At 34.0% G+C, this 25,703-nt stretch overlaps 1 protein-coding gene across 7 annotated transcripts in view; it reads left to right on the forward strand.

Moving 5' to 3' along the window:
• ASXL2 (ASXL transcriptional regulator 2) overlaps positions 1-25,703 on the forward strand; it is a 138,436-nt gene that overhangs the window by 96,296 nt on the left and 16,437 nt on the right. For 5 of the 7 annotated variants that reach the window (XM_081265365.1, XM_081265368.1, XM_081265366.1 and 2 more), the window contains 5 exons: positions 5,421-5,573; positions 8,417-8,532; positions 12,678-12,801; positions 13,636-13,779; positions 23,179-23,342. In XM_081265365.1, coding sequence (XP_081121491.1) covers positions 5,421-5,573; positions 8,417-8,532; positions 12,678-12,801; positions 13,636-13,779; positions 23,179-23,342 — 701 coding nt within the window. Of the gene's footprint in view, positions 1-5,397; positions 5,574-8,416; positions 8,533-12,677; positions 12,802-13,635; positions 13,780-23,178; positions 23,343-25,703 lie in introns of all 7 variants that reach the window. The other 2 variants (XM_081265370.1, XM_081265364.1) reach the window with 2 other exon arrangements.

The raw sequence follows: 25,703 nt of genomic DNA on the forward strand, positions 1-25,703 counted from the left end.
TAATTTCCCTTTTATTGGTAGTTTATGAGGAAATTTTACAGATTTGAATTTTTTCAGTCATTTTCCTTCATCTATGGAGATAATATTTTGGTATATTATTAATCCTACATATCCCATAGACTCACTTGCTTATATTTTGCATTTGATTTTTTAAAATATCTTTTTAGTTGTAGATGGACACAATACCTTTTTTTTTTAATATGTGGTGCTGAGGATCAAACCCAGTGCCTCACACATGCTAGGCAAGTGCTCTACTGCTAAGCTACAATCCTAGCCCACTGCATCTGATATTTTTGTTTTATTGGTGAGAAATATTTGCTAGCATTTTTTTCTCATAATTTTCATGTCAAAATTAGGTATAAAACAAGTTGGTTAATATTTGCTGGGTTTTGTTCTCTGAAGAAATTTGTGTAAGATTTTTTTCCCCCCTTAAAAAGTTTGGGAGAATTCACTGATAAAAGGCAGCTGAGCTAGAATTCCTTTGTGATGGGGATATTATTAATATTAATTAAAGCTTGACATGACATGACTGTGGTAAAGTATACAGATTATAAGTCTTTGGTTTATAAACATAGATGAGAATATGATTTTGAATAAATTGGAGTATATGCTCTAATTTCTGGACCTTAGAGAAAATTCAAGTAGCAATACAGCTTATAATCAGTGAATGGCAAAGTATTAAGTTACTATATAGCTCTGGAAAATAGGCTAAATGAAAGAAAGGTGAGTGTTAGGATTCAAGTTGTACCCTCAAAAAGATTGTTGAAGTCCTAAGCCCCTAGAACCTTAGAATGTAACTTCAGAAACAAGAGTTATATAGGGCTGGGGATGTGGTTCAAGCGGTAATGCGCTTGTCTGGCATGCGTGCGGCCCGGGTTCAATCCTCAGCACCACATACAAACAATGACGTTGTGTCTGCCAAAAACTAAAAAATAAATATTTTTTAAAAAAATTATCTCTCTCTCTCTCTGAGAGAGAGAGAGAGAGAGAGAGAGAGAGAGTGAGTGAGTTGATATAGAGTTAATTCATTAAGATAAAGCCAAACTGGAATAGGGTGGATGCTTAACCCATAAGACTGGTGATATAAGATGGCCATGTGAAGACAAGGAGACACAAGGGGAACCCCATATGAAGATGAAGACAGGTTGAAGTGCTGCATCTAAACCAAGGAACAACAAGGATTGACACCAGAAGATAGTAGAGAAGTTGGAATGATTTTTCCCACCCAGTCTTAGATGGAACCAGCCCTTATACTTTGATTTTGGAATTACAGTCTCCAGAATTGTGAGAGACTAAATTTTTGTTTTGAGCTCTAGTTTATGATACTTTTTTAAAGCAACCCTGGGAAACTAATAAAGGAAATAAAGTGCATTCCTTATTATATAAACAAGCATTATTACAGTGAAATCCTTTTGAAACATTTTCTAGTTCATCATCTCAGCTGCCATAATATTTTTTATGATTAAAATCTGTTTTCATTGTCTTAAGTGAGACCTGCAGTCAAAGCTGAAGGACACTTATGCATACAAGGGTTTGGTGCAACCTGCTTTCATTCTTGGGTTTTGGGGGGAATATCTTGTCACCTCATTTCATTGAAGATATTGTCTATGGTCTTTTTCTTTTGTTATCATAGTCACTCTCTTTATTCATAAGGAAATGGGAAGGTGTTCAAAACCTACTCAGCCCACTTATGCCATGTTGCTTCTCTTTCCTTCTTTCTTTCTTTTTTTCTCTGTACTTCAGTGTGGCTGAACTATATTTTTAATGTGTGTTTTTTCTTTTAAGTTACAAAGCAGTTCAATAATAATACCAGAGTTGAAAATAAATAGAAAAATTTTTCTGAATCTTCAGAGTTGCTGGGTTGAGAGTAAGATGTCCTGTTATTCCAAACACTTTAGTACAGGGATCAACTGGATATAAAGAGCTGGAGATATAACTCAGTGTAAGTTCTGAGTTCGATCTCCAGTACCATCCAAAACCAAATAAATAAAAGGAGGATCAAGATTCAGTAGGCAAAAGTAAATAAGACCAAAACAGTAGCTTTGAAGTATTCAGACAGTGAATAATTCAGGACAAAAAATGTTAAAAGAATCAAAAGCATCACTCTTTAATGACAATATTAGATGGTAATAGTTAAGATTTATGTAAAACAAGTTGCATAAAGCAGAAACTACTAGAGATGTAAGGCAAAATGTAGGAACATACTAAGAAATTTTTATATTCCCCTTTCAGTAGCATCAACTAAAAACAAAAGAAGTTGGGTGTGGTGTTGCATACCTGTAACCCAGTGACTCAGGAAGCTGAGGCAGGAGGATATCAGGTTTAAGACCATTCTCAACAACTTAGTGAGACCCTGTCCCAAAAAGGAAAAAGGCTAGGAGTGTAACTCAGTGGTAAAATGCCTCCATTTCCATCCCCGGTACAAAAAAATACCCAAAAAACCTAGCATCTTAATTGGGAAATACCATTGGTTTACTCTTTAACCAGAACAAGTTCAAAACCAGAGAACAAGATAGTATCCACCATTTCCATTTATATATAACATTGTTAGAAGTATTCATTTCTATATTAAGCAAGAGAAAGTAATTGAATATGCAACAAGACTCAGAAGAGAAAACTATATTTTTATATGATTTTTGTATCTGAGAAACACAAAAAGAATCATTTGAGACTGATAAAACAGAATATAATAAAGTTGCAGGATGTAAATAAAATTAATATATAGTAATCAGCCACCATATATATATATATATATATATATATGTATATATATATATATATATAAATGATCATGGGGGAAAAGAAACATTTGCAATAATATCAACAACAGCAAGGGGAAAAAAGAATCTGAGCATCTTTCAACATCTTTATACAAAGATGTTGAAATAACCAAAAAGATGTAAGTAGGTTCCATTTCTCCCACAATACTATAGGATAAATTTCAAACAAATTAGATGTATAATAAATATAATCGCCTATAATCTTAGCATTCGGCAGACAAAGACAGGAGAATCACATATTTGAGGGAAGCCTGGATGATTAAGTGTGAGCTGTCTCAAAAAAAAAAAAAAAAAGGTTGGGAATGTAGCTCAATAAGAGAATGCCTGTGGGTTCAGTCCCCCATACTGAGGATGGAAAATAAAACATGAAATCAAACACTAAAAGAAAACACGGGCGAATTTCTTTTAAAACCTGAAAGTAGTGAAACTTTTTTCAATATTACTTTTGGATACCTATGTGTTTATCTTTTGGCTTAACCCCCAATTCTAAGAATAAATCTCAAAAATAGAAGTACCAAGTAGCATAGATTAAGACCATTGTTTCTATTGTTTCTCAGACTGGAGTATACATCAGAATCACATGAAGAACTATTATGTAGATTTCTAGGACCCTCCTTTGGAGTTACTGGTTCAATAGATCCAAACTTGGACCCAATAACTTTCATTTCTAATAGATTTTTGGTGAGTGATGATGTTCCAGGCTATCTCCAGGACAGTATAAATGAAAAAGTGCTGAGAAGTTAATATTTGATCTCTCTCCTTTTTTTTTTTTTTTTTTGGTGGGGGATGGGTACTGGGGATTGAACTCAGGGGCATTCATTCAACCACTGAACCACATCCCCATCCCTTTTTTGTATTTTATTAGAGACAGGGTCTCACTGCTTACTGCCTCCCCATTGCTGAGGCTGGCTTTGAACTCGCATTCCTCTTGCCTCAGCCTCCTGAGCCACTAGGGTTGTAGGCAGGCACCACCATGCCCAGCTTGATCTCTTTTTCAAAAAAAATGAATAAAAATATTAGTGTAACCAGGGAATTCTATTTTTATGTATATATACAAAGCACCAATCAAAAATAAATAAATGACCCAAAGGAAGATCAGTGGTATAGAGGAAGGAAAATTGGGGAGGAAGGAGGCAGGAGGTAACAGGGACTGAAATGGAATAAATCAAAGTCCATGTATTGTGGTTTTTGTCAAAATGAATCGACCTACTATGTATAACTCTGATACTCTAATTTTAAAAAATTAGTGTTATCTGTACATATTTCCACCCAAGAAAAGCAAAAATGCAAATAAACAGTGGAAAAATAAAACTAATAAAAATGATTTTTCTATAGGGAAAGAGAAGCGTAATCAGGGAAGGGGATCTAGACTTAATAAGACAGGCAATTGTTTTATAGCTTTATAAAATTAACATTTTAAATGTACTTTCTAGAAATAGGAAATTGAAATATATCATTTGTTGTATAATGACATACATAGATGACTATGGATATATTTTAGGTATAGGATTTCAGACACAAACCTTAAACTGCATTCATTAATCTTTATTTTTGGAAATTATATTGGTGTGTTTTCTTTGAAACCACATCTGTAGTAGAAACAATATAATTATATTACCAAGAACCAGAGTTATCAGGAGGGATAGAAATATAAAATAAAAAAAATGACAACCCTGTATTCTTATGTTAAAATTTAGTATCTAAGCATGAGTTTAGTTTTCTCTTTCTAAAACAAGACTTGTTTTTCTGTTCCAACCATTGATAGGTCCTAGAACCACTGGTAACCCAGTAACAGTGAACACATCTAACATGCAGAGTGTGGTTTTTGAATGCCATTTCTTTTATTTTCTTTCCTCCATCCCCTGCTTTTTGTTTTTGTTTTCAGGACTAGGGGGTCTATCATGGAGCTACATTCCCAACCCTTTTAATTTTTTTTTTTTTTTTTTTGAGATGAGTCTTAAGTTGCCCTTGCTGACCTCAAACTTGGAATCCTCCTGCCTCAGCCTCCTGGGTCACTGGGATTTCAGGCATGGACCACTATACCTAGCTTTCAATACTGTTTCTAATTAAATAATACTAGTACTCTATGGGACAATTAGCTGATCCAGGTTTGAGGGAAAAAATGTGCAAGATTTGCTAAGGACTTTCCTTTTTTGTGCCAGAAAGCAATTAAATACTGCAGGACCAAGTCTCAAAGGTAGTTTACAACTTCATGGAGCACCCAGTAGCTCAAAATCAGATGTTTTCAGTACCAAATTTTTAATAATAGTTTTTGATTTAATTTTAAATATGTAAATATATCTGAGTTAAAATAGTTTTGAAAAATAAACTCATTAGTTTTAGGTAGTTGTATTAATTTCTTAAGACTGCAAATTACCATAAACTGGGTAGCTTAAACATCAGAAATCTATTTGCTCAGTTCTGGAGATCCAGTGTCTGAAAGCAAGATGTCACTGGAGCTGTTCTCCTTACAGAAGCTTTTGAGGAGAATCTGTTCTTGCTTTTCCTAGCACCTCGTGGTTGCTAACTTGCCTTGCAGCCACATTATTTCAGTCCCCGGCTCTGTCTTCACATGGCCTTCTTCTCTGTGTCTGTCTTTTCTATGTATCTCTTATAGAGACACTTTGTTGTTGGATTTAGGACCCACTTGGATAATCCAGGTTGATCTTCTCATCTCAAGATACTTAATTGCATCTGCCAAGACCCTTTCCCCAAATAAAGTAACATTCACAGGCTCTGGGAATTGGATGTGGACATATCTTTTTGGTGGCCACCATTATCAGCCCACTGCAGGTACTTATTCATTATTCTGAAAATAAAATTCAGAACTTGACTCTGTATTTTTATAGAAAAACGTAAGGATGATAACAAATCAGATTATTTAGTTATTTCTGAAAGTAGAATTTGAGGGTTTGGAGTAGTAAATAGAAAAAGAACTTGTGTCTACCTTAGAGAGTAGTTATGTGAGTTCAGTGAAATCCTGTTAAAATCAACCCAGGACAGTTTTAGGTACACAGAAGTACTTGGTTACTATTCTTAATAAAATTATATCCTCAAAGACATTTAGTTTAGCCCCTAAAAGGAATTTGGAGACACAAGGGTTTCAACATGTGCCTAAGTCTTATTTGCTGTTTGTAATTCTGAGCCTTTAATATTTAAAAAGTTAGAACAGTGTTAAAGTTTCATAGAAGTTGAGACCAATACTTGGCATAAAGTCAACTCTGGAAGTAGTTCTTACTGATAAGTCTTACAATTCTCATTTTTATTTCAGTTGGCTTAGTGATAAACTTGTGGTTTTAATTTGTTAGAAAGTGTTTTGCCTTAAGGAGGGGGAACATTTCAGTCAGTTTATCCTGGTAACTACAGATATCTTTATTGTCTCATTTCCAGGCTACCAAGTAGATTAATTTTATTTTCTGAAGCCATTATTTTAGTTGGTTGATTGGTTGGTTTTCTGTTTATAATGAAACAGTATTTGGGGGAAGTGAGGAATACATAAAGACCAGAACAAGTGTTGGAAAGGATGTAGAGAAAGTGAAACCTTCGTGCTTTCCCATTGGCATCATAAAATAAGAGCAGACATGTTGGAAAACAGGATTGCAGTAAGACCCAGCGGTTCCATTCCTAGAAATAAAGTGAAGGGAATTGAAAACAAGTACATATGTAAACTTACACATGTGATAGGCATGGTGGCACACCCTTATAATCTTAGCTACCCAGGAAGCTAAGGCAACAGGATTGTAAATACAATCTGAGCAGTTTAGCAAGACCCTGTCTCAAAATGAAATTAAAACAGCCTGGGGATGTAGCTCAGTGGTAGAGTGCTAGTCTAGTATACTGAAAATACTTAGTTCAATCCAACCTACCACAAGAAAAACATATCAACCAACCTTATACATGAATATTGTTCATAACATCATTCATAATAGTCAAAAGGTAGAGACAATTCAGATGTTCATCAGCTGATTATTTTTTTAAATGCAGCATATGCACATTAGAATATTAGTCAACAATAAAAAGGATTGAAATGTTCATGTCATAATGTAGAAGAGTAGTCAAAACATTGTGCTTTGTGTAAATTCCATCACAAGAAGCACATATTTTATGATTCCATTATATGAAACATGCAGAATGGGCGAATCCATACATACAAAAGGTGGATAAATAATTGCCTAGGCCTGAGGGCATCAGGGGAGGGAAAGAAAAATGATAGCTAGCAGTTATGACATTTGAGAGGGTGGGTGTGGACAATGATGAAAACTGATGGTGGTGATAACCATACTAAAAGTCATTAAATTTTATACCTTAAAATATATAATATGTAAATTACATCTCAGTAAAGCTGCTATTTTCCAAAAATTGATCAACATCAGAGTACACTGAGGATATGATTTCTTTTTGCTGCTCAACTATTTCCAAAGTTATCCAGTTTTATTTTATATGATATGTTGCACTGAATAATTTGGGTTTTTTAATATCAAGTTTATTGTACATCAACTCTTTCCCATATATAAGCCTTTTCATAAAAGTTGGGATACAAAACTAGTGCTAAATTTTCTTAATGTTGTTACTGTTATCTTCTATAAGTGTATCTACTGTGTATTTCTTGAGAAATCTAAGTAAATTGAAATGCTGTATTCCAAACTTGCATATTCTAATAAACTGTACTCAATTTTCTTGTTAGCTACCTGCCAAAAATATATGATATCTTAAAGCTTATGGGATTTAACATGGGATGTCATTTTGCCAACAATGCCTATCTTGAAAGGAAGAAGATGTTAGTAAACCTGACTTTTAGGAGTCATCCCTAAGAAATATGTTTATAATTTTCTCTCATTTTTTTTTCTTTAACAAGTCTAAATCAGCTATTTCTGTGTTCTTCCTTAACATAAACAGAACTAACATCCTGCCAAATTTTAAAGAAAATAAAGATAGATGTAAGTGTTATTTTTTTAATAAGAAATATAGGCTCTTGAAGCAAGTACCTTCCTTCATGTATAACTTGGGTTTGTCCAGGCTTCAACAGGCTATGTAGAACAACTAGTCTTCATTAGTTGAAAGTGGTTACATCCTGTACACATTTACATTCCTTCCATTAGAGAAGTCTTCAAATGGCATCTCATATTGATAAGCTTTAAACTACCATTGATTGAAGAAATGAAGGAGTGTAAGGTTTAAAACTGTGAAAGAGTTTTTCAGGTGGAATGGCCTTATTGCCTTTGTCTTAAACTGTCAGTTTAAGACTTCCCCCTGTATCCTGTCATCATAATTCATCTTCAGGCTTACTTTAGAATATAGGTACTATCCAGAGCATCCTAGGATCTTTTCTACCTTCTATCTAATTTGATGACTCGTGATTTATACTCTTACTTCCTGCTGCTTCAGTTCTATTGAAAATTTAAAGAATGAAAATTAATGCATACTAACACCCATCCTTTCCCCATCCTATCACCCTTCACTAGAGCTTTCTGAGGAAATAAATGAACAGGGAGGCTGCAGTAGAACTACAAAAAGAAGATCCTTTCCAAAAGTGTTTGGTCACAGTTCTTAACACAGGTAGCATATAATCTGGGGAAGGAATGGTGCTTGATATCAATGCTGACAACAAAATTTTTCATTGTCACTTTTTCCCTCAGTATCGTCTAGACTGTCACAGCCATCCTCCCCACATTCAGGCTGCCCATCGCCCACCATTCCAGCAGGTAAAGTCATTTCTCCATCACAGAAGCACAGCAAGAAGGCACTAAAGCAGGTAAGCATTGCTAGTCTGTGTATCAGAAGGATGATCTCACACAGTAGCAGTGCATGATTCTGAAGTTATTGAAAGTTCCTTGAGAGCTTTTACATTAGACCCTTTTACTTTTTTTAATTGTTTATAGACCTTTATTTTATTTATTTATTTTTTTTTTATGTGGTGCTGAGGATTGAACCCAGTGCCTCACACATGCCAGGCAAGCACTCTACCACTGAGCCACAACCCCAGTCCCTATTTTTTAATATTTTATTAGTTGTTGATTGACCTTTATTTATTTGTATATGGTGTTGAGAATCAAACCTAGTGTCTCACACATGCTAGGCAAGCATTCTACCACTGAGCCATAACCCCAGCCCCACATTAGACCCTTTTAAAGGGAAAATTTTATGAAGTATCTTAATTATGTGCTAGTAATTTTTGTACTTCTGTGTATAATATTCGTTGTAGATTTTTGGTGGATAACTTTTTTATATATCTTTTTTTTTAGTTGTAGTTGGACATGACACCTCCATTCTGTTTGTTTATTTGTTTGTTTATTTATTTACTTTTATGTGTTTCTGAGGATCGAACCCAGCACCTCACGCATGCTAGGTGAGCGCTCTCCCACTGAGCCACAACCCCAGCCCTCTTGGTAGATAACTCTTTTAAAATATTTTTAATTTGTCAGTGGACCTTTATTTTTTTTATTTCTCTGTGGTGCTGAGAATCAAATCCAGTGCCTCCCAAGTACTAGGCAAGCACTCTACCACTGAACTACAATCCCAGCTCAATAGATAACTCTTTATCACAGTTTTGAAGTTCTTAACTTGTTCCTAGTTTGCTAATAAGTTTGAGGGTGAGGTGTGTGGTGGGGTATTAACCATGAATAGGTATTGAATTTTTCAGGTATGTTTTCTTTGAAATTTATTTAGATGATTTAAATTTGTTTAGGTAGATTTTTTTTCATTAATCTGAATTACATAGCTAGATTTTCTAATATTATGTTCTATTTAACTCTAGAATACTCTACATGGTCATTACATATTTTTTTAATGTTATCAAATTTTATTAATATTGTAGTTTAGATTGTATAGTATTCTTATACTATCCAAGAGCTGTTTTGAAATCATGATTGTTCTAGCATCATAAAATAAGTTGTGTAGCTCTTTTTTTTTTTTTTTTTTTTTTTTTAGATTTTGGAACAAAATTTTAGAAATGATCTTAGGTTTATTAAGTCATACTGAAAATCATTTTCCTAATATTACAGTGTAAACTGTTATTAACAGTTTCTTGACTTTTTTTTTTTTTTGAGCCTATTTTGGAAACTTAGAAAACAGTTCATTTCATCTAATTTTTTTTCAAATACTGGTATGAAGTTGTGCACAGTGCTCTTTTATGTCTCCTTTTTGTTCTCAGTGGTGTTCATTTATGCTATGTCTTCTTTTTTCCCAGTATCACTTGTCAGTGTCTTATTGAACTTTTTAAAGAACTATCTTTTAATTTTTTTGAAATGCAAGTGATCAATAAATATAAACTCGATAGTAATTTAGGCAGACTTTAAAATGACAGGTTACTTATGTCTTCAGATTCTGGTGTAAATTGAGGAGCTTAATTATATCAAGCATTGGCAAGTGTGCAGGAAAACTGATTTGCTTGTGGAATATTTTATTGTAGCCACTTTGGAAAGGAATTTTGCAACATATATTAAATTTTAAAAGCACATGCCCCATGGTTAAGCAATTTAATATTTTCAAACTTATGTTAGAAAAAATACATATACAAATATAGAAAAATATTTGCACATAAGTTTATTATAGCAAACTTGGAAATAGACTTAACAAACATGTATAAAATCTAAAATTTTCTAATTTACATATATATTAGAAAATTCCTTAATAAGCAATCATATATCAATAAAGTAGACAATTATATAAAAGAGGTTTATTTTATGATGGAGTTGCACACACTTTACATAGGGAAAAATCACTACAAAATAATATCGAATCATTAAAATTAAGTTTTACTACAGTATATAGGGCATGATACCAATTATAAAAATATACACATATCCACAAACAATGCTGTTTTTAATGGAACTATGAATGTTTATTGCACACACATATATATAAATATGAAAAAAAGTTCAGTAGGGAAAAACAAATCAATGACTGGTTACCTGTGAGGTTGTACACCAGGAGTGATGGTCAAAAAAAGAATTTAGCTTTGAGTTTGAATTAAATATTAAAAATGTATTTTTGTATCATGTATATAATCAAAAGTAACACAAAATTTTAAAGTTATGTAGGTTTTAAAGTATTTAAACCAAAAGTACTTTTATGAAAAGCTGTCCATAAAATTGATTACTGCCTGCATTGATATCCTGTAGCATTTGTGTTTTTATAAATTTTTGAAAGATTTTAAGAAATTTAAGTGCTTCTTTTTTTTTTTTTACAGGGAAAAGGCAAGCATTTTTTTTCAATCCTTGTTAACTAATTAATGACGCGTATGCTACTGTGGTATACTCTTGTAATCTTAAGAATGAAATGTTGTGATTTCTTTGTAGAAATCAGTGTGCTATGTTAACTTAAGTCTTTGTCTACAGTGTACGTTTTTCATAGTAATCATAATTACTGTTATTCTTTACCACAAGTGAGGAGGTTCTTGTTGTTTATGTATTTATTTGTTTTAAAATCGAATTAGGAACAGAGTTGTAAACTACTAAGGTAGGACAAGAACTGTGTGTAATTCTTAATTAACGGGCTATAAATGATTCTGCTTCCATAATGTTTGTGAATTTACGTGATCACAGAAGAAATAGATGGGGTAAGTTTTGCATTAACTTGGAATGGACAATGGGTTGCCACTGTGCCTTGTAGCATCTTGGAAGTAACCAGTTATTTAACATTGCATGATGGTCCTGAAGGTTAAAGCTTAAAATGGGCAAGTCAGCTTTTTGTGGCTGTGACCAAAATCCTGATACGAACCACTTATAAGAGGAAGATTTATTTTAGCTCATGGTTTCAGAGGTGTCAGTCCATGGTCAACTGACTCCAAGGCAGAAAGGGCATGGCAGAGGAAAACTGCCTAGCTCATGGCAGCTGGGAAGGAGAGAGAAGGAAGCCACCAGAGACAGATATGGTCTAGGGCCACACGCCCAATGACCTACTTCTTCTAGCCATGCCCCCACCTGCTTACAGTCCACTAGTCCATTCAGCTGTCAGTATATTAATGCTCCACTGATGGGTTCAAAGCCTTAATTATTGCCTAAAACTGCTACCTCTGAACCTTGCTGTATTGGGATCATGCTTTCAAAACATGAGTTTTTGGGGGGACATTCAGATACAAATCATAACACAAAGTCATTTCCCCAGAAAACCTGAAAATTGCTTTCTTATGCACATTCGTAAGCCCCCATCTCCCTGTCTGTCTCCCTCCCTCCCCCCAACCTTAATTTAAAAAGTTGTCTCATATTTTCCTTATTAAAAATTGGAAATTTCCTGGATTTTGTTCATTTTAAATAGTATTACTTAGTCTATAAATTAACAATCTCATAGAAATGAAAATAATCTCAAGTAGCCAGAAGGAGCCATACTATTCTTTTAACTATTATTTTCTTATTTTCCTTCCCCTCTGTTTACTGCATTATTATAAATTGCTGAAATTTGGTAAATTGAAATAAGCCTCATTATTCTTACCCAAGATAATTCAAGTAGTTATTTACCTTTTTTTCAAATGTAGTACCTCTGAAGCATATAAATAAGTTGAATATTTGCATTTCTTTATATTGTTGGTGCAAATAGGGCTCTTCTTGGTACAGGGCTTAGAATTGTTTACAAAAAAATGGTAAAACGTATGCAGTTCTCTTATAAGATTACTAAGTCCTTTATCCTTGACTTACTGGGAATTTTTAAGTTCTAAAAGATATCAATTGGCTGTTCCTCACAATTATATATAAAGGATAATACTGGCAAAAAGTAACCAAACTCTAGGGATCATTGCCATCTTGTGTTTAATTTGTCTAATTTAGGTTTTATTTGCTCTGATAAATTTCAAAGAAATTGAATAATGAGTAGCGTTCTTCTTACAACTTAAAAAGAAGTCATTTTACTTTTTATTATTACTAAAAGCTAATTTATGTATTATAGTCAGTTTTCTCTTTGTAGGCTTTAAAGCAACAACAGCAAAAGAAGCAGCAGCAGCAATGCAGACCAAGCATGTCCATCTCCTCCAACCAACACCTTCCTCTCAAGTCTGTTAAATCCAGTGATTCTGCTACTACCAAACCTGGTAGGTATTTTGGGCATTTTTTTTTTTTTCAATGGAAGTTTCTTTATCCCAGTGTTTTCATGTTGGTGTTATAAATTTATATTTAAAAAGTTCTCTCATGTTTTCCTTATTAAAATCTGGAAATTTATTCTTAAATTGCTATATTTATTTATATGACCCTATATTGCCAAATTATCAATATAAATTCTTTTAAAATAAATGGAGTTTTTCTGTAAAATATCATGCAGTTATTTAAAAGTTTATAAATAAGATTAGTATGTAAGAAATAAATCAAGACTAATTTCCACTATTTCTAACCTATAATACTTGGAAGCATCCCAGTCAGTAACATTATGAATCTTTTGTTTCCAAGAGGAAACTAACAAACAAAAAAAAGTCAAAATAAGCTCTTTACCAGTTCTCTTCCTTAAAAGTAAGAGGTTATACATACTACCTTTCAGTTTCTGTTGGATATGTCAATAGGCTTTTGGATTTTGTGCTTATTTTGTTTTTAATCTAAACTGGACTAACCGAAAGACTGTATTTTCTTATATAATTCAGTTTGATGCCATAAGCTTATTCTATAGAATTGCCAAAAAAATTCTGAGTCTTGCAGAACTTTGCTTTTTTCTCTTTTTTTAATAGAAAGGAGGCTTATCAACAAAAATGGAAAGTGTGTTAGGAGGAAGGAAAGGATTTTATTTTTTTACTTCAGTTCTCAGACTGAAAACACATTAGCCAGGGCCAGAATTTCCTCATACATAACTCCCTGTAGTTCACATTGAATGATTGATTAATTAATTAATTTCTGTTTGTAACCTCCGTGCCTCTAGTCTTTCTTATTTTTCTCCCTAGCAATATGGGAAGGAAAGCAATCTGATGGACAGTCAAGCAGCCCCCAGAACCCAAACTCCAGCTTTTCTTCGTCAATTAAAGTGGAAAGTCCCTTACTAGGCTTAGGGAAGAAGTCTTTCCAGAGGTCTGACAGACTCCATACAAGTAAGTTAGTTTACAAAGATTTTTGTTTTCATTGCCATGATTTGTCAGTTATAGATTTGAAATTCATCAGCCATTTGACTTATGTTTAGTGCATGATTTGGGTTATATAGCAAAGATTAGAAATAATTTATTAATGACTCTTCGTTGTTTTTGTGTGGTGCTAGGAATCAAATCCAGGGCCTTGCACATACTATATTAAGTGCTTCACCACCTGGCTACATACCCAGTCTGACATAATCACTTCTAAGAAATGAAAAGAAATAAAGACAGAATTAATGTAGTATGTCTTTTTCCTGTGATTTTTTGTTTTGTTTTGTTTTTTTATCATGTTCACCTTTGTACTCTTAAATATCTTCATGTTCTTCCTGTCCTCCCCTATCAAAATTTATTTCAGAGAAAGATCTGTCATCAGTCATTTTGTGGTTATTTCTTTCTACCAGGAAGTTGCTTTGTGTCCTGCATTATTTGCATGTCATTTCTATAGACAGAAAAATAGAAAGGCTTATAATTAAATAAGACAAACTGAAAGTTTTTTTTTTTTTTCTTGGAAATCCCACTAACATAAGAGTATAGAAATACAAGAACTGAAGAGATAATGTATTATAGAAGAGAAAAGTGAGGTTAAGAGTTTAAAAGAACCACTTTTATGCTTCACCTTAGCAGAAGAAAAGAAGTTTATTTTGAGGTGAGATTGGATGAAAGAAATTCCATTTTAGGGACACTACATATAGCTGAGGGCAGTCAGTGAGGCACTGTACTGAAATTTGAGAGATCAAGTTAAATACAAATACTAAGAAGTGATTCTTCTGATTGGTGAATCAAAAAAATAAAGAGATGTTCAATAGCAGAGAAGAGGTAAGAAATTGAAACACCAATCCACGTTGTTCATTGTCCCAAAAAGTAGAACTATTAAGACAAGAAGTTGAAAGGGAACTAAATGTGAAGAAAAGACTATTGAGAACATTTTAGGATTGAAAATCACAGGATTCCAGATTGAAAATTGAGATTAGATGTAAAGAAACAAAAAAGATGGATGCAGGCTCATACCTTTAATCCTAGTGACTCATAAGACTGAGGTAGGAGAATTGTAAGTTCAAGACCAGCCTCAAAAATTTAGTGAGACCCTGTCTCAAAATATGAAAGGTCTGGGGATATAGTTCGGTGGTAAAGAGCCCCTGGGTTCAGTCCCCAGTACTAAAAATAAAAACAAAACAGAAAAGTATGCCAAGATACATTGTTCTAAAATTTGAAAACATCCAAGATAATCAGACAATTCCAGAAAGACAAAAAAATGCTTTTCATTCAAAGATTTTAAAAATTAGGATCACATGTTTATTATAGCACTATTTACAATAGCCAAGAAATGGAATCAACCTAAGTGTGTATTGACTGATGAAAGTGTGGTATTTACATACAATGGAATATTCAGACATAAAAGGATGAAATTGTCCTTTGTAACATCATGGGTGAAACTGGAAGCCATTCTTTTCAGTAAAAATAAGGCAGGCACAGAAAGACAAAATACTATGTGATCTCACTCATGTGGAATCTCAATAGATTCCACATGAGTGAGATCACATAGTATGGTCTCATAGCTGGGGCAGTGGTGCACACCTGTAATCCCAGCAGTTTGGGAAGCTGAGGCAGGAGGATTGCAATTTCAAAACCAGCCTCAGCAAAAGTAAGGTGTTACTTACTTTTGTAAGAGTGAGTGAGACTCACTCTTACAAAAGTAAGTGAGACACTGTCTCTAAATAAAATACAAAATAGAGTTGAGGATGTGGCTTAGTATTTGAGTGCTCCTGCAACTCAGTGGGTCCCTGTCTCTAAATAAAATACAAAATAGGGTTGAGGATGTGGCTTAGTATTTGAGTGCCCCTGAGTTCAATCCCCTAGTACCAAAAAAAAAAAAGCTGGTCTGGTCTCACAGAAGTTGAGAGTAGAATGGAGGTTACCAGAAGGTAGGGAAAGTAGGAAGGAAAGAGAAATGGGGAAAACATCATAGTCAACAGGTACAAGTTATAGCTAGTTAGATGATATAAGTTCTGATGTACTATTTGTGTCAATTTAAAAATATTTTTAGAGGTAGATGGACACAATATCTTTATTTTATTTATTTATTTTTTTATATGGTGCTAAGAAATATGAACCCAGTGCCTCACATGTGCTAGGCAAGCAGTCTACCACTGAGCCCCTTAAAAATGATTTTTAAATACCATATATTTTTTCATGGAAAGACATTCATAACGTATCATTAAATTCATCACAAATCATAGGATTAAAAAAGAATTGGGATTACAGACATTTCAGAAGCAACACAGAAGATAAAAAATAGCACAACAGGGCATGGAATACGTGGTAAAGAGCATATGCTTACGAGGCCCTGGGTTCTCTCCTAGCACCAAAAAGGGGGGAAAAATGTGCAGCAGTGCTACACATCTGAAGGAAATTTACTCTGTGTTCATTTATGTATTCCAGATCCATTTTAACTATTAAAGTGTGAGAATATAATTAATTAATAATATTTCCAGAGAAATGCTTTGTTTAAAAGTGGGGGGTGGTGTTGATTCTAGGTGGGGTTGTGAATTGGTACTTTCTCTTCAAGGCAGTATTTCCTATATAGAAAGAGAATAACATTTGATAATCAATTCTGTTAAAGGTAGTATTCATTTGTCAAACAAAACTTAAGTTATACTAATATGTCAAATTCGAGTTTTGAGCCTTAAGGGTATTGATGACAAGCTGAACAAAGTTTTATTCATTTAATTGCAGTAGAAATATAGAGGTACAGAACTGAGAGAACGATGAACCAAGAATTTCTTTTATGGAAAACTAGGAAAAATTAACTGTAAAAAATGAAACCATAGTGTAGTTTAAGTTAGATCTAATAACTGAGAAGTAAATGAAAGTTTTTCTCTTTTGCAATGAGCATTATAAGAACTTTTACAACATAGCCACAATGAATATCTTCAAAATTCATGGAAGAAATTTCTATATTTTGTGTTAAAAAATGATAAAAATTAAAGTAGATGATTTACATGAAATATTTTTAAGATAACATTGGTGAAGTTGGTTTTTAATGTCATTAAAATTGATTCGGAGGAAACATGACTTAGATTTCAAGTGTAATAGAATAAATTAAGGCAGCCTAAACTGAAACAAAATAAGGTTGACTTTACCAAAATTCAAGATAGAAACTAGTCTGCCACTCAAGCACATAAAAGTGTTTTCAGGGTACAGTTTGATCAATACTAGGGTATAATTTACAACTGCTTCTCAATCACAAAGTTCAAATTTTAGCTATAGTTTGATTCAGATTTAAAGATAGAATGAATGGGAAAATAGTAAAAGTCATACCAGGACTGCTAAACCTCTAATTTCATGAGTTGCAGTGTGAAAGGAAAGGTAGGCCGTTGCTTTCTAGCGTATACAGGCACTGTATGGTTTTGTTTTTGTTTTTGTTTTAAGGGTCTGGGGATTGAACTCAGGTATTTAACATGCTAGGCAAGTGCTCTGTACCACTGAACTATATCCGCAGCCCTGCAACATTGTTTTTACAAATGGAAACTAGTAATCATTGACATGATCATCAGTGGGAGTTCAGTTAAGTTGATCATAAATTTGAAGGCAGCCTAGGCAACTTAGCCAGGCCCTGTCTCAAAATAAAATAAAAAGGGTTGGGTGATGTGACTCAGTGGTAAAGCACCTTTGGTTGCAATCCCCAGTACCATAGATTGATAGATAGATAGATAGATAGATAGATAGATAGATAGATAGATAGATAGATAGATTGATTGATTTGTTGGTAATTATTTTAAAGATGTTCAAGATATTTAGTGCAATTAAGCAAATATAATTAGTATGTATATTGTTATCTCATTTCTCCAAATTTAAGATGTTTTTTGGCAGGAAGACAGGTTTGAATATAGAGCCTTTACTTTTCATTTTGTGCCTTGGTAATTGAATTTTTTTTTTTATACATTTACCTTTACCTCTCAGGTACGGTTTTTATCATCATTCATTTTAAAAAGTTAAATATATATGTATATTTTAATTTCTTTGTCTCAGGAGTTATTTTGAAGTTTTTAATTTCCAAGTATAATAGGGATTTTTGTTTTTGTTTTTCTTATGAACTTTAAACCGAAATGAAATCATAGGCTGTGTTATACAGAGCAAAAGACTCCGAAGCCACAGTGTCAGGGCTTAAGAGTCCTACAATATAACTTAACAGTGTAGATTGAGCAAGCTTTCATCTGGGACAGTTGATCTTCATCTGTGAAATTGATCCCTTGTCCCTGGAATTATACATGTGCACTTCTGTGCCTGGCCCTATTTGTATTACATGTTTTCATGTTTAAATTCTTTGTTAGATTCAGGTTTTTATCATTATTCATTTACCTTATCAGTTACTGATAAGGTTTTTACTTGAAGTCATTTGTTTGATATTAATAAATGGTATGACACCTCTCCAGCTTTAGTTTTTGCCTAGCTTATTTTTACTTTGTTCATACTTTATTTCTGTATGCTTGAGCTTTATATATTTCTCTTTATTTATTTATATGTGGTGCTGAGAATTGAACCCAGTGTCTCACACATGCTAGGCAAGTGTTCTACCACTTAGCTACAATCCCAGCTCTGTGTTTTGTTTTTAATTGAATGTGACAGTCTCTGTCCTTTGGTGGTGGTATGTTTGTTTGTTTGTTTGTTTGTTACTGGGGATTGAACTTAGGGTGCTTTACCACTGCTCCCCATCCCTTTTTATTGTTTGAAACAGGGAATTACTAAATTGGTTAGGGCCTCACTAAATTTCTGAGGCTGGCCTCAAACTTGCTATCCTCCTGGCTCACCTCCCAAATCATTGAGATTGCAGGTATGTACTACCCCTTCTGACTTTATTGTGTTTGTTAATATATCTGGAGTTGTTTCTTCAAAGAAAACCACCTGATGGGCTGGGTCTGTGGCTCAGCGGTAGCATACTTGACTGGCATGTGTGAGGTACTAGGTTCAATTCTCAGCACCACGTATAAATAAATAAAGGTCTATCAACAACTAAAAGAAAAAACCATTTGATATTCCTTTACAACTGTGGAAGTATTTTACAGTTTAGCACTAATCTTTTTATCTTGACTTAAATAATATTTTCATTTCAGTCCCACAAATCAGAATATCTACTTGGAGTATCTACTAGAATATATAAATTGGTGTAGATTTTTCTACATGCTTTATTTATTTTTATGTGGTACTGAGGATTGAACCCAGTGACTCACACATGATAGGTAAGCGCGCTACCACAGGCCCTACATGCTTAACCTTTCTCCATTGTATTCCAACCCATCCTTCTACAATTTTCTCTCCTAAAGTATAAATTTTTTTTTTAAAGAGAGAGGGAGAGAGAGAGAGAGAGAGAGAGAGAGAGAGAGAGAGAGAGAATTTTTTAATATTTATTTTTTAGTTCTCGGCGGACACAACATCTTTGTTTTTTTTTTTTTATGTGGTGCTGAGGATCGAACCTGGGCCGCACGCATGCCAGGCGAGCGCACTACCGCTTGAGCCACATCCCCAGCCCAAGTATAAATTCTTAAGAACTTTATTTAGTGTGGGTTCCTTGGTATTAAATGTCCTCTCCTTTTGTTTATCTTTATAAATGCCTTTATTCCACATTCATTTTTGAAGGATAGTTTGGTGGGCATTCCAGGATTCCTAGTTCTTTCAGCATTTTATAGATTCTATCTATTTGTTCTTAATTCCTTTGTTGTGAAGAAGTTTACTGCCACTTTGTTTTTCCTTTTTATGAAATCTTTCCCTTCCTTAAGGATGCTTGCAAGGATTTTCTTCTTCTTCTTCCTCTTCTGGTGGTGTGGCTCAAACCAGGGCCTTGCGCATACTAGCAAGCACTCTACCTTGGAACTATGATCCCAGACCCTTCTTGTCCTTTTTTTTTTTTTTTTTTTTTTTTGTACTGGGGATTGAACCCGGAAATACTCTACCACTGAGCTACATCCCCAGCTCTTTCTATTTCTTATTTTGAGACAGGGTCTCCAAGTTTCCAGAGGTGGCCTTGAACTTGAGATCTTCCAGCCTTAGTTTCCCTAGTCATTACAGGCATGTGGTACTGCACCTGACTCCTTTGTCTTTTTTTTTTTTTTTAAGAGAGAGAGAATTTTAATTTTTTTTTTTTTTTTTTTTTTTTTAGTTTTTGGTGGACACAACATCTTTGTTTGTATGTGGTGCTGAGGATCAAACCCAGGCCGCACGCATGCCAGGCGAGCGAGCGTGCTACCGCTTGAGCCACATCCCCAGCCCCACTCCTTTGTCTTTGATAAACACTTTTAGTTAAGCTCAGAAGTACTAAAGTAATTGAATATGTAGAATACAGAACAGCTATGCATAAAATATGCTTAATATGAATTTCTTTTTATTCTACTTGGAATGTCTATGTTTGTAGATATTTAGATCTGTGGGTTTTCATTAGTTCTGATAAATGTATAATTGTCAGTTCTTAAATATCACCTTTTTTTCCATTTTCTAATTCTTGGTCTCCAGTCAACGTATTAGATGTTCTCATGCTTTCTTTCGTTTTCGTTAAGCCTCTCAAAATATGTTTTCTATTTCTCATACTCGGGATAAATTATTTGGCTCTATATTCTAGGTTATTAATCCCTTGTTAATATTGCCCAAATTGCTGTTTTATTCATTCATAGTATCTGATTTCAAAAATTTACATCATACATTTCTTAAAGTCTCACTTTTTAAAAGTCTCTCCCTGACTGTATTATCCTTGTCTTTGTAATTATATTCTCTGTTTCTTTAAACATTTATGCATAGCTGTTCTGTATTCTACATATTCAATAACTTTAGTACTTCTAGATCTAAATCATTATTTCTGATTTCTAATGACTTTGGTTGTAGTGATATAACTTCTGATTTGTTGTGTAATTTTTGTGATATAGTGCTGGGTAGATGGATGGATTGATTGATTTTATACTGGTGATTAGGGTATTTTACAACTGAGCTACATCCTCAACCCTTTTTATTTTTTATTTTGAGACATATCTCACTAATTTGCTGAGGGCCTTGCTAAGGTGCTGAGGCTAGCTTTGAACTTGTCATCCTCCTGAGATTATAGGCATGTGCCACCAAGCCCAGTTTTTGGATTTTAATTTGTAGGAATCCTGTGGGCTTAATTCAAGGGAAATCCTCTCCTCTTTTGTAGAGTGATTTTTCTTGTGCTTCAGTCAGAAATTCGAGTTCAAAGCCAGCCTCAGCAAAAGCAGGGTCTCACTAAGCAACTCAGTGAGACTCTATTTCTAAATAAAATACAAAATAGGGCTGGGGATGTCGCTCAGTGGTTGAGTGTCCCTGAGTAGGTACCACATCAAAGATAGTGTGATTTTGTTCATGTTATTCTAAATTTAGAGTTTTTGGTTCCCAGAGTCTCATGTACTTTAAAAATTTGTTAGATACTGTTAATATTTTGTTCTGTAATATTATAAATTTTAGCTCCACCAGTAGTATTTGAAAATGTTTTTGTTTATTTTTCCCTGCATATTCCCATCACTATATTGCAGTATTTGCCATTTTAATATATTTGAAAATTTTTTTATTTATTTGTTTAACTTGCATTTCTTTAAATATTAAAATTTTAGCATCTGCTTTTGGTGAGGGAAGTATGTGAATTAATTGCCTGTCAATTTCCTTTACCCATTTTTCTCTTGGTGGTATTTGTTTTTGTTCCTCATTGATTTGTAAGGCACATTTTATACTAAGAATAGTAAATTTTTATCATGATTTGTAGATGTTTTTTCCAACTTTTAAAAAAATTTTTTAGTTTTAGATGGACACAATACCTTTATTTTGTTTATTTACTTTTTTTATGTGGTGCTGAGATTTGAACCCATTGCTTCACACATGCTAGGCAAGCTCTTAACCCATGAGCTATAGCTCCAGCTCAACAAACTTAGTCTTTTGTTTACATATATTTTTCATTTACATTTTAACCTTTTGTATACTGTCCATTTTTTGAAAGACTATAAGCTTTTGGTTGTAAACAGATATTTTACATCTGCTAAGCTTTCTTTTTTTTTTTTTTTTAAGAGAGAGCGAGAGAGATAGAGCGATAGAGAGAGAGAGAACTTTAATATTTATTTTTTAGTTCTCGGCGGACACAACATCTTTGTTTTTTTTTTGTATGTGGTGCTGAGGATCGAACCCAGGCCGCACGCATGCCAGGCGAGCACGCTACCCTTGAGCCACATCCCCAGCCCCACATCTGCTAAGCTTTCAATCACATTTTTAGCTATGCAAATTCAATCAGTGAAGAATAATTCTCATGAGAAGAGGGAAAAGGTATCAGTACTGGGAATTGAACCCAGGACATGGTTCAGGCTAGGCAAAGCCCCATTCTGGGTTTCTATTTTTTAAGACATTCTTTATATGTGTCATTTATTATTTTTTAATTTTTAGCAATTTTTTTTGTTCTTTTTAGTTACACATGACAGTAGAGTATAATTAAACATTATTACTCAGCCATAAAAAAGAATGACTTTATGACTTTTACCAGTAAATGGATGAATCTGGAGACTATTATGCTAAGTGAAATAAGCCAGTCCCAAAAAACCAAAGGTGGAATGTTCTCTCTGTTATGTGGATGCTAACACACAAAAAGGGAGGGGCAGAATAGAAATTCAGTAGATTAAAGGGGAATGAAGGGAAGGGAGGGGAGACAGAAATAGGAAAGATAGTGTAATGATTCTGACATAACTTTCCTATGTACATATATGAATACACCACAATGACTCTCCACAGCATGTACAACCACAAGACTGGGATCCTAACTAGAATATGATGTATACCATGTTTGTATTAATTTGTCAAAATAGACTCTACTCTCATTTATTATATCTTATAAATTTCCTTAGCTTTGCTGGGCACAGGCACATCCTTGTAATCCCAGCAGCTTGGGATGTTCAAGCAAGAGAAATTCGAGTTCAAAGCCAGCCTCAGCAAAAGCAGAGTCTCACTAAGCAACTCAGTGAGACTATATCTCTAAATAAAATACAAAATAGGGCTGGGGATGTCGCTCAGTGGTTGAGTGTCCCTGAGTTCAATCCCAAATACCAAAAAACAAACAAACACACAAAACAAAAAACTTCCTCAGCTTTTTAGGGAGAGGAGGAGATAATTTTCTTTTAATATGGTGAAAAATCTACTTTTATAGACTTTATTCTCTTTTTGCAGAAAAGATAAATTATATTCATTTATCTTCTAAGAGCCTTAAGTTTTACTTTCTTCATTGTGTACTATTTAACTGTGGTTTTTTACACTGTCCAGCAAAACTATATTTTAGGTAGAAACACAACTTTAAGGGAATTTCAAATGATTTTTTTTCCTTTTTTTTAGGACAAATGAAAAGAACTAAATGTGCTGATATTGATGTTGAGACACCAGACTCCATTCTAGTTAACACAAATCTTCGAGCACTGATCAACAAACACACTTTTTCAGTCCTTCCTGGAGATTGCCAACAGCGACTGCTTTTACTACTTCCAGAGGTGGATCGACAGGTGCGTCATTTCAAGCATATAAGCAACTTTATTACCCTTATGGGGTTTCTTTCATCACCTTTTGAGCTTAACATTTTTAAATTGTCTTTTTATGTATACATGTAAAGAAGTGGTATTAAGTGGTAGAGCACTTGCCCAACATGTATGAAATCCTAGGTCCAATCCCCATTACTGCAGAAATATTTTTTAAAAAGTAGTGTCTCTCTCTATCTCTCTCTCTCTCTCTCTCTCTCTTACACACACACACACACACACACACACGTACGTACGTCAAATTATAAAATAAATTTGAGTAAACTTTCCTTTTAAATTGTTGGCATCCATAGAATCCAGTTTGGGAGGAAGACTTGTCTTGGTTTAGTATTAGCAGGATGTAAGTCAGTGCCTCAGTGAAGTGGGAACTGTCACAGATATATATATATGTATGTGTGTGTATTTAGGAATATATATACACAAATACAGTATATATACACATACATATTTGCGTATTGGCAGTTGAACCCAGGAAAACTCGTCGCTGAGCTACATCCCCAGCCCTTTCTATTTTTTATTTTGAGACAGGATCTCACCAAGTTATCCAGGCTGACCTTGAACTTTGATTCTCCTGTGTCCCTGGGATTACAGGCATGCATCATGTTCCCAGCAAGAATATTTTTATTTATATGTCTTAATAGGAGGGCTTTATAACACTTATGATGGGGATCAGAACTTTATTACTAGAATGTCAAATTATAGAATAATTTGAGTAGCTTTCCTATTAAGTTGTTGGCATCCATAGAATTCAGTTCAGGATGAAGACTTGTCTTGGTCCAGTATCAGGAGGATATAGGTCAGTGCCTAAGTGAAGTGGGAACTGTCAACAATAAGCCAAAATAATGGATTCAGGTAAATTACATACATCTAAAAGGACATAGCCCATGGAGTAATAGTGGTGGAATTAGGAATATTCATTATTTTTATTGTTTTATTAAATTCTTTTAAAAGAAACATTTATTGCTTTTATAATAAAGAATTAAAACTCCAGTATAAGTTGTACTTTGAAAAAAAGAACCAAAAGAAAAAGGTTTAATTGGAAAGTGTTAAGGCAAGGACCAAAGAGATTTAGCATAATCCAGGTATAAGATGAAGGTGAGACTTCAGCTTTTATCAAGGAAAAAGTGACGACTAGTAATTCACTCTTATTCTGATCTTTGTTTCCCTCTCTGTGAAAAAAAAACAAATAACAACCTTTTTTTTTTTAGAGACAGGGTCTCACTAAGTTGCTGAGGCTGACCTTGAATTTGTGCTCCTACTGCTTCACTTATGAGATTTCAGCTATGTTCTAAATAATAATGGTTTTCTTCCTCCTTCCTTAAATCATTATGAAAACAAGAAGAGAGGAAGGTGTTTTCTTTAGTTTACAGTAAAGGACTAGTTGGATATATTCCCTAGTTTTTAGAAAGATTAACAGCGTAAGTAAGCCACGCAAATCATTATAGCTAATATAAAGTCAAAACTAAAACTTTCTAATTCTGGACTTGTTTTCTGGATGACGTTGATACCAATTTTTTAATGCTGAGAATCAGCATGTGTCAGAACAGTCAAAGTTTATTGTCTAGAGTATCTAGATAAATCAGGTATTCTTCCAGCAGTAGTGACAGGACATGTTCACTACTATGCAACTTATTTTTATCACCACAGACAACACCATTGAGGTCTCTTCAAGCCATTTGACCTAGTTTTACCTTCTTTATAAATGGCTGCATATTATTTCATCTTATGAATATTCTCCAGTTAATTTACCAATTTCCAAGTGACATACACCATATACTTCCAAGGTACTACTTTCTCTCCCTTAACTCTTCTTGAAGAAATGATTTGGGCCAGGAGCCTATAATCCCAGCAGCATGGAAAGCTGAAACAGTAGGATCCAGAGTTCAAAGCCAGCCTCAGCAGCTGCAAGATGCTAAGCAAATCAGTGAGACCCTGTCTCTAAATAAAATACAAAATAGGTGGGAATGTGGCTCAGTGGTTGAGTACCCCTGGGTTCAATCTCTGGTATCAAGAAAGAAAAAAAGAAAAAGAAATGATTTGGGGGGAAGGGTACTAGGATTTAAACCCAGGTGAGCTCTACTACTGAACTATGTTCCCTGGCCCTTCTTTTTGTTGTTGGTGTACATGGACTGAATACTTTTATTTTATTTATTTATTTTTATGTGGTGTGGCTGAGGATCGAACCCAGTGCCTCACACATGCTAGGCAAGCACTCTGCCACTGAGCTACAACCCCAGACCCCCATCCCTTCTTTTGTTTTATTTCATTTCATTTTTATAATCTTTTTTTTTTTTCATGGTGCTGGGGATTTAATTGGGGTGCTTTCTC

This window comes from Spermophilus citellus, assembly GCF_964194105.1.
Source record: "Spermophilus citellus genome assembly, chromosome: 13".
Classification (NCBI taxonomy): domain Eukaryota; kingdom Metazoa; phylum Chordata; class Mammalia; order Rodentia; family Sciuridae; genus Spermophilus; species Spermophilus citellus.